General features: G+C 44.9%; 1 protein-coding gene across 2 annotated transcripts in view; it reads right to left on the bottom strand.

The window, feature by feature from the left end:
- Positions 1-940: 940 nt before the first annotated feature.
- Positions 941-15,779, bottom strand: part of rassf5 (Ras association domain family member 5) — a 43,110-nt gene continuing 28,271 nt past the window's right edge. For both annotated transcript variants that reach the window (XM_007899543.2, XM_007899544.2), the window contains 4 exons: positions 4,864-4,974; positions 2,709-3,006; positions 2,230-2,345; positions 941-1,501 (listed from right to left, as the gene is read on the bottom strand). In XM_007899543.2, the coding sequence (XP_007897734.2) occupies positions 1,352-1,501; positions 2,230-2,345; positions 2,709-3,006; positions 4,864-4,974 (675 nt within the window). In that variant the 3' untranslated portion in view covers positions 941-1,351. The remainder of the gene's footprint in view (positions 1,502-2,229; positions 2,346-2,708; positions 3,007-4,863; positions 4,975-15,779) is intronic.

Genomic DNA, 15,779 nt, shown 5'->3' with positions numbered 1-15,779 from the left:
GCACCGCACAGTGTATAAGCTTGGTGCCAATGGTTAGGAGTCAGCTTCCGATTAGTGCACACAGCCACTGACCCTGGGGCAACGCTCTCTAAACTCTTTGTGTAAACCACTTGCATCCAGGAGATGGAGATGCCATTTTCACCCCATCCGTTTGGATTGAATGCAGATCCAGGTAGCTGTCACTGCATCGCCTACCCCTTTCAGCACGTGTTCTTGTCACCCAGTTGGCGGTTGAATGAAAATAAACTGGAAATAAAGGGGAGGGGAGGTGTTTCAGGGACAGAATGGTGCCGAGCTCAGGTCACAGAAATGTAGGCAACAGGCTTCCTTGTTTCTCGCCCCTCACCACCACCCCCCCCAAACCTCCCCCACCTTCCTCTCTGACACCTCCACCCTTCTCTCTTCCCTCTGCCTCTGTTCCGAACGCACAGCGCCTTGGGACGTCCTCCCGATGTGAAGAGCTCGGTACGAATGTAATTTGTTGTTGCCGTTGTTGACAAAAAACACTGGAGAAATCGATGCGATCTTATTTATCGAAGTGCTTCCTCAATTCCTCCTACGAGTCGTGTCGTGGTTGAGATAAATATCTGAAGTACAGGGGCTCCTTTCAAGAAGGCAGAATCTTGTCTGAGAAAACAAAATGAACTCATGGTGGTATGTTGATCAACGCAGGAATATTCATCCCTCGGATCTTCACACAGAAGTGGGTGCAGCATGCACCGACAGCAAAGTGCTGGCAATAGTCTCTACCCTGAAATTCTGAACCAACAGTTCTCAAAGTATTCAGTGAAATCCTTCAAGCAATGAATGAATGGATAGACTTTTCAATTTCCGAGACCGGACACTAGTTTCTACAGTGTAACAATTCTGTGCGTGTGCATGTGTGTGTGTGTGTGTGTGTGTGCTTGTGTGTGTCTGTGCATGTGTGTGTGTGTGTATGGTCTGTCCGTGTGCGCTTGTGTGTGTTTGTATGTGTGTGTGTGTCTCTTTGAACCGAAATGTTTCTTTGCAATTTCACCTTTGCAATTTGAAACACATCAGTGCCTAAAAGATGAATATCTTTACCCTTCTCCCTCCGCCCTCCCTCAAACCTTTTTGTCCCGTTAAATAAAGAAAAATAACACAAAAAAAAGCAGCTGCAACAGCTGGAATTCGATCAGTCCAGAGAATGGCACCTCCCTGCGGGCTGCGAGTCGTGTCTTTTTTTCTTCCTCTTGCACAGGCGGTTTTGCTGTCGCTCGTCCTGGGAGTGGCACACATCTCCCTCGTCTCGAGGCCGCCCCGCCCAAGTATCCCGAGCGGCGTCCGAAGAAAAAATGTCTCACGGCGTCTGGATCTCGGGGGAGTCCGGTTAACCCTGCTTCCCGCCTACCTTCAGGGCCTCCTCCAACTTCTGACGGAACTTGACGTATCTTTGCTTCACCTGCTGCACTCGCTCCTGTTCCTCCTTTTCCAGTATGCGGAGGAAGTTTTGCAACTCGGGTACGCTGAAGGCTCCCCACTGCAGGAATGCACAGGCAATTCACTTTTCACAGCGCGTTCCGGGAAGGGCTTCGAGACGTCTCGGCTATCAAACGCGAGGATTGCTATCGGTATTTCAATTTTTTTTCGATTCGCCGACAGAACGCGCAGAGTCAATTAATAATAATAATAATAATAATCCTTGCATTTGATACAGCGCTTTTCACGTCGGGAGGACGTCCCAAAGCGCTTCGCAGAACACACTGTAAAGTGAATTGACTGTATACATTTGTGGGCGAACACGGCAGCCAATTGCGCACAGCAATGTCCCACGAACAGTCGTGGATTGAAAATGACCAATTGACTTCGCGGTGTATTCTGCGAAGGGCTTTGAGACGTCTCGACGACGTGATAAGACGCCGTATCAAATGCAAGGATTATTATTATTATTAATCCGATAAACGCTCTGGGACGCTACCCTGTGTGTAGGGGTGCTATATGAGCGCAAATTCTTGTTGCATTATATTTAAAAATGGTTAGGTTTGACCCCCGTGCTCGAGATTTGGAGGAAGGGAGATCGGAACGGTTTCTAAAATAACATTGCAACGTTGCATTTAGGTTAACCGGACACATTTCAGAGTAAAGTAACAGCGTAAAATAAGCAGGCTCTGTGGGTTTCTGATGGAAAATCGGCGATTTTGGGTCAGAAAGACCTGCTTATCGCTGCATTTCGCTGAGGTTCTCACTTCTCACGCGCACGCAACGTACCTCCACTTCCCCGGTCTCGTTCTCCTTCAGCACAAAACTCGAGGAGTCTGTCTCCGGCCCAGCCAACAGACGGATTAACAGGGGATACTCACATTCTTTGAGTCTCTGCAGGACCGCTGGAGGAAACAGACAACAGAGTTGAAAGTGCTGCGAGTTATATTTACGATACACACACACACACAGAGCGTGAGAGAGAGAGAGAATCCTTACATTTGATACAGCGCTCTGCCATGCGGTCGAGATGTTTCGAAGCGCCTCGCAAGATAAGACACAAAGCTGCAAAGTGGAGTGACTGTACATTTTGCGGCCAAACCCGGCAGGGCAGGGAACAGGAGGGAGCGTCACCTTTAGACGACGCGATCCCGAGTCCCTCGACGTGAAACCCACAACTTTCGGAGGAGACTCAAGATGCGGGGTCACTCGCGCCCGGCGATGTTCCCCACCCCCCACCACCCCACACCCCAAAACAAGATAATTACCCTTCCCGTCCTGCTTGGACTGGTAGAACAGCGCGAACTTCTGCGGGTTGTCGATGACCATGAACTTCTTCAGCAGGCCCACAATCACCTCGCTGACCGTGGTGCGGCTGCTGATGTGCAGCTGCTTGTCAGCATCCAGCGGCAGGTAGAAGGAGGTCCGCTTGTCTGTGATCTCCGCCGGGTTCACCTCCTTCAGCACGTCGTAGATGGACTGCGGCCTGATGCCCGCGGGCACGGTGACCGGGCGGCGCAGCTTGATGTGGACCTTCACAAACCCGGTGTAGGAGCCGTCCGGGCTCTGCGCAAAGGAAGTAATCAAAAACGACTGCTTAATTAACGGCAGCGAAGTCCGCTGAGAGACAACCGGCACCTTCGAACTGTTTGGAGAACGAGGGAATAAGATGTAAACCCGCTGACGGCTCCCTACGTCCTGGGGCCTGCACTTCTTAACCTGAATCGATTTACTTTGCAGTGGATGTGAACAATAATAATACTAATCTTTGCGTTTGATACAGAGCCTGATCACGTCGTTGAGACGTCTCAACGCGCTTCACAGGATGCGCTGTAAAGCGAATTCATCGACCGTATATTTTGGGGGCGAGACGCGAACAGGGACATGTGGGTGAACAACGGTTAGCTCTCCGAGCTGAGCTGTCTCGGGAGATTAACCCACTTAAAGTGGAACAAATTCCTATCGGCGGTCCAATTGGCGGCACCTTTGTCTTCATTGACCTTCTCGGAAGCTCTTCTGCAACAATAACAATTTGATATTTGTGCGCGTCTCTGAGGGCAGCCCAACTGCTAGCCTTAACTTGTCAACAGAAAGATAATAAAACTCTTGTTGGTAACGCAAACGCTTGTCGTCAGAGAGTGGCGCACTTTGGACCTTGGCAAACGCGGAGCCCACGTGGATGGCGATGTCTACAACACAGGCTTGGTGTCGGTCTTGCTTCGACCCTGTTCATGTCTGATGCGAGACACACAAACCCATCTAACTAAAGACAGGAGAAAAAGCAATTGCCATCATAACAGCAATCATAATCCTTACACTTGATATCGTGCCTTGGGAGGACATCTCCAAGTGAGTCACTGTAAAGCGGAGTGACTGTCTACTTTGTGGACGAACACAGCGGCCAATTTGCACCGAGCCCTGACTGTCGAGCGAATTGCCTGCATATTCCGTGGGCGCAACGCGGCAGCCAATTGCGCGCGGATGCGTTCTCCGCAAACAGTCGTGAGTAGCCTGGTGTGGAGAATGGAAACTGGGCTCGAGTTCCCATTCAGACTCTTTTCCCAGTGTTTGTGTTTGCGTTGGAAATACCCTGACGCTGCAATTCTACTCAATAGCTTCAATAGCTTTGAATAGTCAGCAATAGTCTCAAGTGTTCCACAATGACAGGCATTTGGTGGCTGAACCGTCAACTACAGCATTGAATTCCACACGTGCCGAAAATAGCATTCAGCAGTTTGGGGCCTGAATACCACCTGGATCTCTTACTCGGTCTGGGTTTCATTAAACAATAAACAGAAAAGCTTCCTCCGAGTGTTGTTCTGTGGCTTAACACACCTGAAGGGTTCTTACGATGTTCTCGAGTCAGAAATTAAGAATGCAGCTTGTGTATTTTATAGTCATTTAAACCCCGAGCGAGTCTTACAGTTTGGTTACACATAATTCAAGGCAGATTTCCTCCCCACTCTCTCTCTCTCTCTCTCTCTCTCGCGCTCCCCCATTCAAATCCACTTTGCCATTCACATTTACTCTGCTCCCCAATTGGTAGCCGTGTTTTCAAGCCACTAAGCCCTGAAACTCGGGAACACTCTTCCTCTATTCCTCCTCCTTGCCCCTTCCTTCCCCATCTTCCTTCCCCTTCCTCGTCGACCGAGCCTACGGTCATCTCCTCTCTCCCCCGCTGGCTTGAGGTTGTGTTCCACTACTGTCCAGTGCTCTGGGACCCTCCCCTGCGTGAAGGGCGCGATATAAATGCAAGTTGTCGTTGTTGATTTAAAAGGGCCTTAGGATCGGGTCCTTCCAGGATTCTGACCACTGAGATTATTTGAACTCAATTGAATATAAAACACTTTAGGTTTTATGTAGTAGCGTCTTTCGTGTCAGGAGGATGTCTCGAAGCAATCGGTAAAATTAAAGAACACTCACCAAACGCATCCCAAAGCAAGTCTTAACCTTCCCATTGTATTCCTCGACTTTCTGCTTAATCTCCTCTTGCGTGAGAACTGTGGGTTTCTTCTCCACCTCTTTTTCCACATCCTGGAACATGAAGGAACAAACCTCTGTTTAAAGGGGGTCCTCTCAATCTTTTCACATCTCCTCAAATGATATACCAAACGTAAGGATGATGATTATCATTAATGATCAATGGTGGTGCAGCAACTTCAGCAACAGAACAAGCCACAAAGATATCAACGCTATAAATATAAATGCAAGTTATTGTTGCAAAATATTGGTGGCTTGGTGGGTAAATACAACACCCGATGAGACATGGAGTCACATGGACCAGGAGTGTCTCAGATTCGATCCTGCTCTGGGCTGAAATAGTCACTCTGCCCTGCTAACAGCAACTGGCCTCAGCATCACTAAGGTAGCATGGGCGGGGAGGAAAATCAGTCATGGATTCAACCTCCTGATGACCACCTTTGGGGCTTTGTCTAAGCCTAGGATTGGGGTCAGCTTAGTTGTGATGGCTCTTTAGTCAACCATTCAACGGACATACATTGTCAAGGGATAAACAAGAGCAAATTACACATACACAGCGCCTTTCACAATGGGAGGACATCCCAAAGCGTTGGTCAGTCAAGGATTTGGATCTGAGCTGAGGGTTAGGATCAGGAGGGGTGAAGGACAGGGAAGGTAGGGGGTAGGAGGGTGACCAAAGGCACGGTCGAAGAGGAGGGTTTTGAGACGTGCCTTGAAGGAGGCAAGAATGGTGAAAGAACGAGAAAGCCACCAAGTCTTTTGTCTCTTTGCGGAAGGGAGGAAACAAAAATGGAAAAGCGCAAGGCAAATGGGAACAAAAACCCAGCGGGAAGAATTTCCTATACGTTATCCTTGAACCCTAAATATAAAATACGGTGTTACAAATTAATTACATGTTTTTCGTCATTAAAGTATCATCTGGTAATGTATAGAGAGAGACGCACAACAGCTGTTTCCTATTAACAAAGCTCTCTCGAATGTGCACCTTCCAAAATAGACACTCGACAAATATAGAAACAGGCGTTAGACTGAAGACATTTGGCAGGTGATGTTCGATGAACAGGGCTAACCCTCTGCTCAGTTTATTCTTGCCCTGGAATACTGCGGACCGGCCTGGCTTAGGAATCGGACTACCGAGACCACCACAGAAGGCTGGCTCGATACTGACATTCCATTGCCAGGCATGTCACCTTGGAGCCAGTTCAGCTCCAAGGAGAATCCACTTAAACATAATGTTAACGTAGAGGGTATTTGGGAAGATAGTTCCAGAGGGTGAGGGCAAAATGGCAGAGCGGGTGGCGGAGGGGTTGGAGGGCGTGAAGCTGGTCAGAGTTGGTGAAGAGGAGAAAGGGCCTGGGGCGTTTTCAATGCATTCAAAGGCTCCTAATGTCATCTCTTTGTCTCCCTCAAACGATAATGAAGGTCTACAAAACAGGAAATAGGTTGTCGCAGTTAAGAAACTGACTAACGTCTGCCACTCGATGTTTATAATGAAATGAGTGTAAAGAGGAACTGGAAGCCCATCGAGGCTAGGCTCCCCTGATGGTTCATTTAGTGAAGTGAAGGCACAAGCCAGTTTCAATTCAGTCCTCGGTTTCACTGGGTTATCGAGTCAGTTGATCTCGACCTGGGAATGGGTGGGGTGCTACAACCTGCCTCAGCAACTTGAACCTACGGAAGAGAAACAAACAAACAGACTTTCTGTTTGACTCCAACCCACTGACGCCTCCTGAACAACTCTTGTGTGTGTGTTGGATAAGAGGTTGGATAAGAGCAGTTTTTGGTGCCCATCAATGAAGCTGTCGATGTTGACTTTTCATTTGTTCTGACTAACCTGTCTTGACTTGTCACTACCCCTTAAGTCAATTAATTTTACAGCGGAATTCAATGCATTCAATAAACAATGGATATTCCCCAAATATCATTTTATGCAATACTATAAATGCAGCAAACTTCTGATAACTCCAACCCGTCTTAAAACTTGTCCCTATCCTTAAGTCATCAATTATGCTCTCAATATCCTGGCCGCATTTATTTATGCAACGTAAACTCCTCATAACTCATCGCTCCGCAAGGGCTCAGTGACAAGTTATCCAGAGTAAATCGTCGCTATCAATACATAAATAAATGGGCCTGGATGTTGACAACACAATGACTTGGTAGTGACAAGTTAAGCCATGGTTGAGCTACCAAATACAGTCGAGTTACTGTATTTATCCATATGCTTAACTCGCCACTCCGGAAAACTCATCACTGAGCCCTTTCGCCTTGGAGGGACGAGTTATCAGAGGTTCACTATATACTGGACATTTCGTAATTAACGTGGCTCATTAACGGCACACTCGCCTCTGAGTCAGAATTAATTGCTCTGAGCCCAGCAATCAATCTTATTCAGCGCATTCAATAAACAATTGAACGTACAGACGGTTGGTTGGAATTGAGAGCCATCTATCCGTTTTACGATTCCGCTTAATGTACGTCCTGAACACTCGAAATAGGATTTTGAAAGAATAGCCGTGCGAGAGCGGTTCATTTAGTGAAGTGAAGGCACCAGCCAGGGATTAACTGACTCGATAAAACCCAGTGAAACTGTCTGTGAGACTCAAACCCTGTGTGAGTTACAATCAATCTGGATAGATTGCCAAGGCGCAGCTGCCGATGTCGCTTGGTCAGCAAATGAGAGCAGCAAAGCCACCGCAGAGATGCACATGCAGGTTTTTCCCACCAGTCTCTGGAGTCTTGTAGGGTTCCCCTTCGTTTTTTTTGGTGGGTGGGAGTGGGGGGTCAGCCGGGTATCTGACACACGCGGAAACCCGTCACCGTGCTTAAGAGTCTCCAAACCAAACTGAGGATTCCATGCGTCCCACCTACACATGGGAATCCCAGAGATAGATTGTCGGAATGGAAGGTTGCACTCTCTCCTACTTCTGGAAAGTACGAGGCTCAGGTCGGCAAGAGCCAAGGCTTGGAGGGACCCCAGAGTATGCGTTGGGGTAAGTGCTGGAGTCCAACCAGCTAAAACCGCATAGCTTGCTATTGACATCGCTGTCTGGTAAGCTTTCCCGCTGCTTGTACAGCTAGGACCACCCTACCAGTTAGGGCTTTGTCTTGCGTGGTTATTAGGAGCTGATTGGGATAACAACAACAACGACTTCCACTTATATAGTGCCCTCCACCCAGGGTAGTGTCTCAGAGCACTTGTAACATAAGACATTGGAACAAATAACTCTTAAAGCTCTTTGCTGTGGTGTGTGCTGCCAAGTTGTGATGAGGGACATCTTTACCTTTGCATGAGTAACAAAGTGACAGCAGCCAGCATTTGGTAATGTGAGAATCAGACCTACATTTGTCTTTGCTCTAGACAAACAGAAAGGTTTGTGTGACCCGAGGAAAATCTCTCTGGGTAGGGCTACATTTCACTCGCCATTATCTCACATTTGCTGCACAGGGAGACCCAAGAACATTGACCGAATTGCCAAGCAACAGCTGCTATGAATTCTCCCTGGCAAAAGGCTATTGAAAAGCCGAAGGATATCAGAGGAAAAAGGCCCGGCATCAACCGTATTGCACTTACCATATAATGTACGTTCTTCTACAGAATACACAGTCACTACATTTTACAGTGTATCCTGCGATGCGCTATGAGACATCCTCCCGACATGAAAAGGCGCTGTATCAAATGTAAGAATTATTATTATTACGATGAGGCTCAGTATATATATCAGTATTCCTATAAAATCTAAGTGCAGAATTTGATTTTACAAGAAGGGAGCGGATCAGTATCGGTTGGTATTTTTATCTCAACGCAGTCATTTATTTATCTTTAACCAAGAACTTGTCATTTATCTATCTTAACAGCAAATATCCATGAGGCTTGTCTGGCAGTATAGGATGTACGTACAGTGGTTTTCTCTGTCACGGATAGTGAGACTAAGCCAGACCACTTGCTGTATTTGTAGAAACGTTTGCAGCCCGGAGTTGTCAGTGAGGACAGTGGTAAATTCCTCTGTTTGCCAACAGTTGTTGAGGCGGTTTGAATAGCGAACATGCCTCGCATTCTGTGCCACTGCAACGGACCAACGGAGCCTGGATTTCGTGGACATAGACAAGAAATAACAAGCCACAACAGTCGCAGGTTTGAAAAGGAATGCAATTCCTAGAGAATGTTTTTTCCTCGGAATCCTATTGAGTGAAAAGTGGAGTCGTTTTTCATTTCAGGGGATTCTGCATTTTTTTCTCTCCAGAAATTGTATTTAATTCCACTTCTGGTCTAATAACTTGTTATTTTCGAATCAATTTCAGAATGATGGCTTGTCGAGAAGATGAAGACTGCAGTTGACGTTCAGGCCCATTGCTAAACGTTAACCATAGCTACCGATGCAAGAGGATGGAGTTTCTCTCCTGGCCAACAATTCCCCCAAATAAAACTGGTCATTCATTCCATGGCTGTTTGTGGGACACTGCCGTGCGCACACTGGCTGCCGCGTTTCACCCACAACATACACAGTCAATCCACTTTAGAGCGTATCCTGAGCAGCGCTTTGAGACGTCTCAATGACGTGATAAGGGGTGATATCAAATGCAAGGATTGTAGGATTAAACTGAGATGAAACTAGTCAACCTGAGGTCCTGATCAAGTCAAGCTGTTGCTCCCCAGTAGATCTTTTGTGCGTTAATAAGTGGTTAGAAAGGGTGCTTCGTAACACATAGAGAGGTGTAAAAAAAGAACAGAGTGACTCTCATCTTCTCTTCCTGTCACAGGATGCAGTCTCGCCAAAGTCTCTTGCTGTGTACCTTTATCTCCTTATCTCGCCGTGCTGTAACTCAGTGTTGAAGCCTGACTGCAGTGACAACAGATGAGCAGCCAGATAGCAAAAAGAAAAGACCATTTAACCTGTCTTGCTATTCCACTATATCCTAACAGATCTTTAAATTCAATTTCCCTGCAATTTTTATTTGGTTTCCCCCTCCCATTTTGTTATTAAATGGATATAAACCAACCCCCCACCCCCACCCCCCCCATCACGCACACACAATTCATCAGTTCAACACAAGGGCACAGAACTGCACGGTGTAAAAGAGGAATGTTTCAGAAAAGGAGCAAAAGGTTCCTTTTTTGAAAAGAAATCTGCGAATTTAGCTGATGGTTTTTATACATTCGGGTTATCAAATGTATGGATTATAATAATAACAATAATAATAATTCTTGCATATATATAGCGCCTTATCATGTCCTTGAGTTGTGTCAAAACAGGATATATTGCAATAATACTGTAATACTGTAATAAAACTAATAATACTGTAATATACTGTAGTAATAATAATTATTTGGTCACTCAATGCATGACTGTTTGTGGGACGCTGCTGTGCACAAACGGCTGCGGCGTTTCGTCAACAAAATATACAGTCAATTCATTTTACAGTATGTTCTGCGAAGCGCTCTGAGGCGTCTAGAAGACGTGATAAGGTGCTATATCAAATTCAGGGCTTATTATTATATTATATATACTGTAAAGTGAATTGACTGTATATTTTGTGGGAAAAATTCTTATTATAACGTACAGTCATTATTTTTCCCGATAGCAGAGGAGCAAACAGTAACTCTGAATACCAATGAGTATAGGCGTTTTTATTCCTGAGTGTGCCTTTCTCAGAAAACGGAAATCCATTGGCTCCACTTCCTCTTTCTACTGTTTCTTCACATGTACTGAAAACAATACTGTTAGTAAAACTCCGCCTTAGTGACTTAGATCCCATAAAACATTGAATTCAAGATGTAAACTGAGAAACCTTTGATGTTGGAACTCCAAGCAGAGTATTTGCTTGTTGTTGTCTCACTTTACAGCCGATCCATAACGATAAGGGACTATAATAATTAAAATCCTCTTATTTGATAGAGTGCGCCAAATCACGTCATCAGAATTTCTCAAAGCCCCTCACAGTAGCCATCTACTGGTAACAGTGCAGCCAATTTGGTAGCCAATTTGGACACGGTCATATCACTCAAGCAGCCAATGAAGTGAATGACCAATTTTTATCTGGAGGATTGTTGGCCGGGACACTGGAAGAAACTTTGCCATCCACCTAAACAGGCAGACAAGGCCTCTGTTTAATGTTTCATCCAAAGAACGGCACCTCTAACAATGCAGCTTTGCATTGGAATGTCAGTCAAGACCATATGAGTTCCAAGTCTTGACCCCACAACCTTCTGACTCAGGGTCGAGAGTGCCAGGCTGATAATAAGTCAAAACCCTTTAAAAAATATATTCCTGGATCTGCGTGCAACGGGGTCAGGAGGACCTGACAGATCTAATCAGATTCCTCTGTAAAATATTTGATGGTAAAAATGGAAATTTTATGTGTAACTTAAAATTATTTCGGAGAAATATGGCAGGCAGCCATTCACCATTTGCTAGAAGTGGTTTGGGCTGATTTTAGAAGTTGTTAAGTTTGCGGCTCATTTGCAAAGTGTTAAAGGCCTAGAACGAGAGGGGACAGCTATGTGGTTTGAGTTGACTAAAGAACAGCAGTTACCCCAACACACACCCCTGAAGCCTTGGTTCTCACCAACCCGCACCTAATACTTTATAGAATTAGGCAGGCAGAGGTGTAAGGTTGTGGGGGAGTGAGGGAGACACAGAGAGAGAGAGAGAGAGAGAGAGAGAGAGAAAGAGTTCGCACATCATATCTTGATGGAGGGAAATTTCCATGTGTAGGTGAAATGCAAGTGCGGAACTGTCTAGTCTGGTGTGGCCACTGTTAGGCTGGACAGTGGGGTTTCCGCTTCGGACACCCGACTGACCCCCCCAAAAAAAATAGTTTAGGCAACGATTCAGCAAAGCTACAGAGAACTGGAGACCATGCGTTTGGAAGCTGAGCTATTTATCTGCCGGGGTCTGTTTTTTCATCTTAAAGCAGCAGGTTTGGGGGCAAACGGAAGTGAGCAAACTGTTAATGTGACACATTCACCACGGTACTGTGGCTAAAGAGGAATCCCTGCTAAACTTCTCTGGAAGAAATGTCATTTCACCCTGCATGCCAACACCAATGTGCCTACGGGGCAAGGATCATTATATTACAGTACTCCTTCTATTTTGTCTTACACAGTGTATATTCTTTTGCAGCACATGATTAAACACAAACGCCAGTTAATGATCAATATGAACAAACGATTGCCCCCACACAGCCTAGATTCTGTGAGTGCAAAGACCGTTGGGGTTTGAACCCACAACCTTCCGACTCGGAGTTGGCAGGCGCTACCACTGAGCCAGGCTGACACCTCAGCATCTTGCTGTTCCTTTAATCCTCCTAAGTTTGTCGTTTTCTCAAAGAAAAACATTTACTGTATCGTTGCAAAGAGTTTGTATTTCATAGCTGTTCCCGTATGCTGTGCGGCCAGAGAGGCCAAGCCTTTGTCAACTCATGGCGGGCAGGAAGTGAATCAATTAAAAAGTGAACGGCAAAGTCCTAGTACAGCTGTGACAATCGGGTTTCCTCCTCGAACTGGTTTTGCAACATTTAGAGGTGTCTTATTCCAGACCTCGTTCACAAGATCATATGATGAGCCCATCTGATCTCGCCCTTCCAGAACACCCACCCTACCGTCCACCCATCACAGCATCAAGCTGTTTCATTTTTAAATGAGTCCCAGTGTCCTGGCCTTAACCACCCTTCTTGGCAACCTGTTGCAGTTGTTAATTACCCTCTGGGTAAAGAAATACTTCCTGGTGGTTGTCCTGAAATTGCCGCTTTGAAACTCTAAATCCATGTCCTCTAGTTCTGTTGTCTTGGTGCATCCATCACCATTCACTTATCACATGGGCACTTATAATGTTTGGGTCCATGGCCCAAAGTAGAATTTTGCTCTCATAGTCCATGCTGACTGCACTGTCGTTCAGATGAGATGTTAAATCGAGGTCCTGTTTGTCTGTTCAGGTGGACGTTAAAGATCTCATGGCACCATCCGAAAAGAGAAAGGATTTTCTCTCGGTGTAACCATCCCCCAAATAAAAGATATCAATCATTTGTTTCATGGCTGTTTGTGAAATATTGCTGTGTGCAAATTGGCTACTCTTTACCACGCTTTCCAGAAAACTGTAAAGTGCTTTGAGATGTTTCAACCTGATAAGGTGCTATATCAAATGGAAAGAGTATCACCGTATTGTGTTATTACCCCTTGCAGTATAATGTTGGAGAGTCTAAATGGGATGAAGAGATTTTTAAGTGAAGGAAAACGAGCAAACATTTTCCATTAAATCCCCCAAATATTGCAATTCAAAAGGTTTAGCGTTAGTGTTAAATATGAATATAGCAGCACCAACATAATACATGCAGAAAAAATGTTGCTTGAGTCTAGTTATAATACAAATGTCAGGTTATTCTCCTACAGAAATGTGTTGGAACCAGACACGTGCCTTTATGTCTGTATATATGTAAAATTCGAGTGCCATAATATGGATAATCTGTGCAGTAGGTTCTACTTTGTGTAAGGTGAAATGAACCTAATGAGTTGGTAGTCAACATACTGCCATAGCAACTAAAATATTTAATTAGCGGTGAATTATCCTGCCGTGTAATCAATATCCACAACCCACAGAATGAATTCCAGACAAGTACCCACAGCTACACGTAAAGCACGGCTTGAAGCTGCCTGTGAAACACGATACAGGTCTTCTCCCTGCCATTTCCACACAAGCCGTTTCTCTTTATTACTGCAGTCCACACCACACCACAGAGGAACTAGCTTTGCCTGGGTAATTGTGACCGTTTAGTTTACAAGCCATTTTAACCACTGAAACCTTTGAGCAGAGTTGAGCATGATGTGACCGTTCCCACTCCGAACCAACCCCTCTTTACACCTCCCCATCAACCAGTCAGTCCCAAGAAGTGAGGAAGTTGTCTCACTTTACTTCCAGTTAATCTTCTTTATTGAGCCATTTTTGGTTTTGGTCTGACACACAGGAAAATCCATCACTGTGCTTAAGAGAGTTCCACATAGGCATGTCACCTACCCTTGGAAATTTCCTTGCACCTGGAATGAAATGCAGGGTCCCTCGCTGGAGATGAACCCTGCTTACTTAAATTTGGAGAGTATTAGGCTCAGGTTAGGATTGAGTGCAGCCTAGAGCGGAGCAGAGCAGATTTGGACTTTGGATCAACACAAGTGTGACAATGTATGATGTGACGGAAAGATGGCTCTGGAAATGACACCCACAATTCGATCAGCATCTGCGTTAAGTGATCCATTCAGGATCTCTGTGTATAGGGTCAGGCGTTTGTACCAACTTATTGGTAGTATCATAGAAACGACGACACAGAATGAGGTTATTTGTTGTATAGAGTTCACATTGGTGTTTGTTTCCCCATTAGACTAACTATCGTAATCTCAGTTCCCTATTCTTTTCCAGGACCTTTTTATGTGGTCTTCTTCAAATACACATTCCCAAGCCCTTCCTGAATACCCTCCTGTATTTTAGGTCTTGTGATGGTCTTAGCTTCAATAGCCTGCGGAACGAAAAGTTTATTCCAATTTCCTCCTTAATTCTTTATGGTAATAATCCTGCGTTTATATCCACTTGTTACCAATTAACTAACTACAGTGTGTTAGGCATTGGCGTTTCAATAGCGACCCTCACACAGGGTAGTGTCCCAGAGCACTTAAGCAGTAAATGTAAAAGTTTCCATTTGAAAGAAATACGATTTAATTGTTCATAATGTGCACGACACGACAATGCGTGGTAGTATTTTATGCCCTGGATATAAATCTGGATTGTTGTACGGTATCTATTCTTAGAAGAACTCCAATCGACTCACGAACAAATGCCCATTTCTGAATTGTTCTAAATAGATGAAATTTATAGTTGTCAAGGTCAAACCATTGGAAACAGAACGTCATTAGTGAGACAAACAGAAAAGTTCTTTGAACAAAATAACGATCATTATTGGAAAGGCGTGAGATTTGACGAGACTGATTAAATCAAACTCATGCAAAAAAATTGAAAGCTAAATGTAGATTGGAGTCCTGTAGCTCAGTGATTAGAGTCTACGCCTTGCATGCAAGACACCTGGGTTCAATTCCCGGCAGAGGGCGAAACCTTGGGCAAGTTTCCTTACTCCACACAGAGCCTAATAATAATCCCTCCAAAAAACAAAAACAATAACAAATTGGTTATTTTCAACCCACCACTGTTTGTGGGACACTGCTGTGCGCAATTGGCTGCCGCGTTTCGCCCACAAATATACGGTCAATTCAGTATATTCTGTAAAGCGCTTTGAGATGTCGAGAAGACGTGAAAAGCGCTATATCAAATGCAAGGGTTATTATTATTAAATGTAGATTGGGAGTAAAACAACCTAAACTTCCTGTCCTACTTAGAATAAAGTAGAATTAACACTTTTTTTAAAAAATCGCTGTGATGTGAGCTTCACTTGTGGACGAGAAGATCATTGCAGGACACATATAATTGTTAAAATGACTGTGATCATCCAACTAGTCTTGTGATCCAAAGCCCCAAGTTTTCAGTTCAATACCTTTATATCTTTGAGTACTTTGGCAAAGTTAAGATAGCTGCATTCAACCACGCTCGTGACCCAATGGAGTCAATGTGCAATGCAGTTTGTTTGCCTGAACACAAACATCTTATTGTGTTGAAGCGGTTTGTGCAATATTAATGTTCTATCAATCCCTTATTCATAAGGTTTGTCAGATATGCTGTTCAACAGCAAGTTAGTTGCATGTAGGAAAATGTCTCAAAAGTTGTTTCACAGAGACAGAGACTTGGAGCCTGATTTGGTGATTGATTTGGGGGATGGTAATGAAAATTTGGCAGCCATTATTATGGTTTACAAATTCTAGGAAA

The sequence above is a fragment of the Callorhinchus milii genome, unplaced genomic scaffold (assembly GCF_018977255.1).
Source record: "Callorhinchus milii isolate IMCB2004 unplaced genomic scaffold, IMCB_Cmil_1.0 Scaffold19, whole genome shotgun sequence".
In the NCBI taxonomy this organism is placed as follows: Eukaryota; Metazoa; Chordata; class Chondrichthyes; order Chimaeriformes; family Callorhinchidae; genus Callorhinchus; species Callorhinchus milii.
The sequence above is the reverse complement of the archived record's forward strand: the minus strand, read 5'-3'. Positions and strand labels throughout refer to the sequence as shown.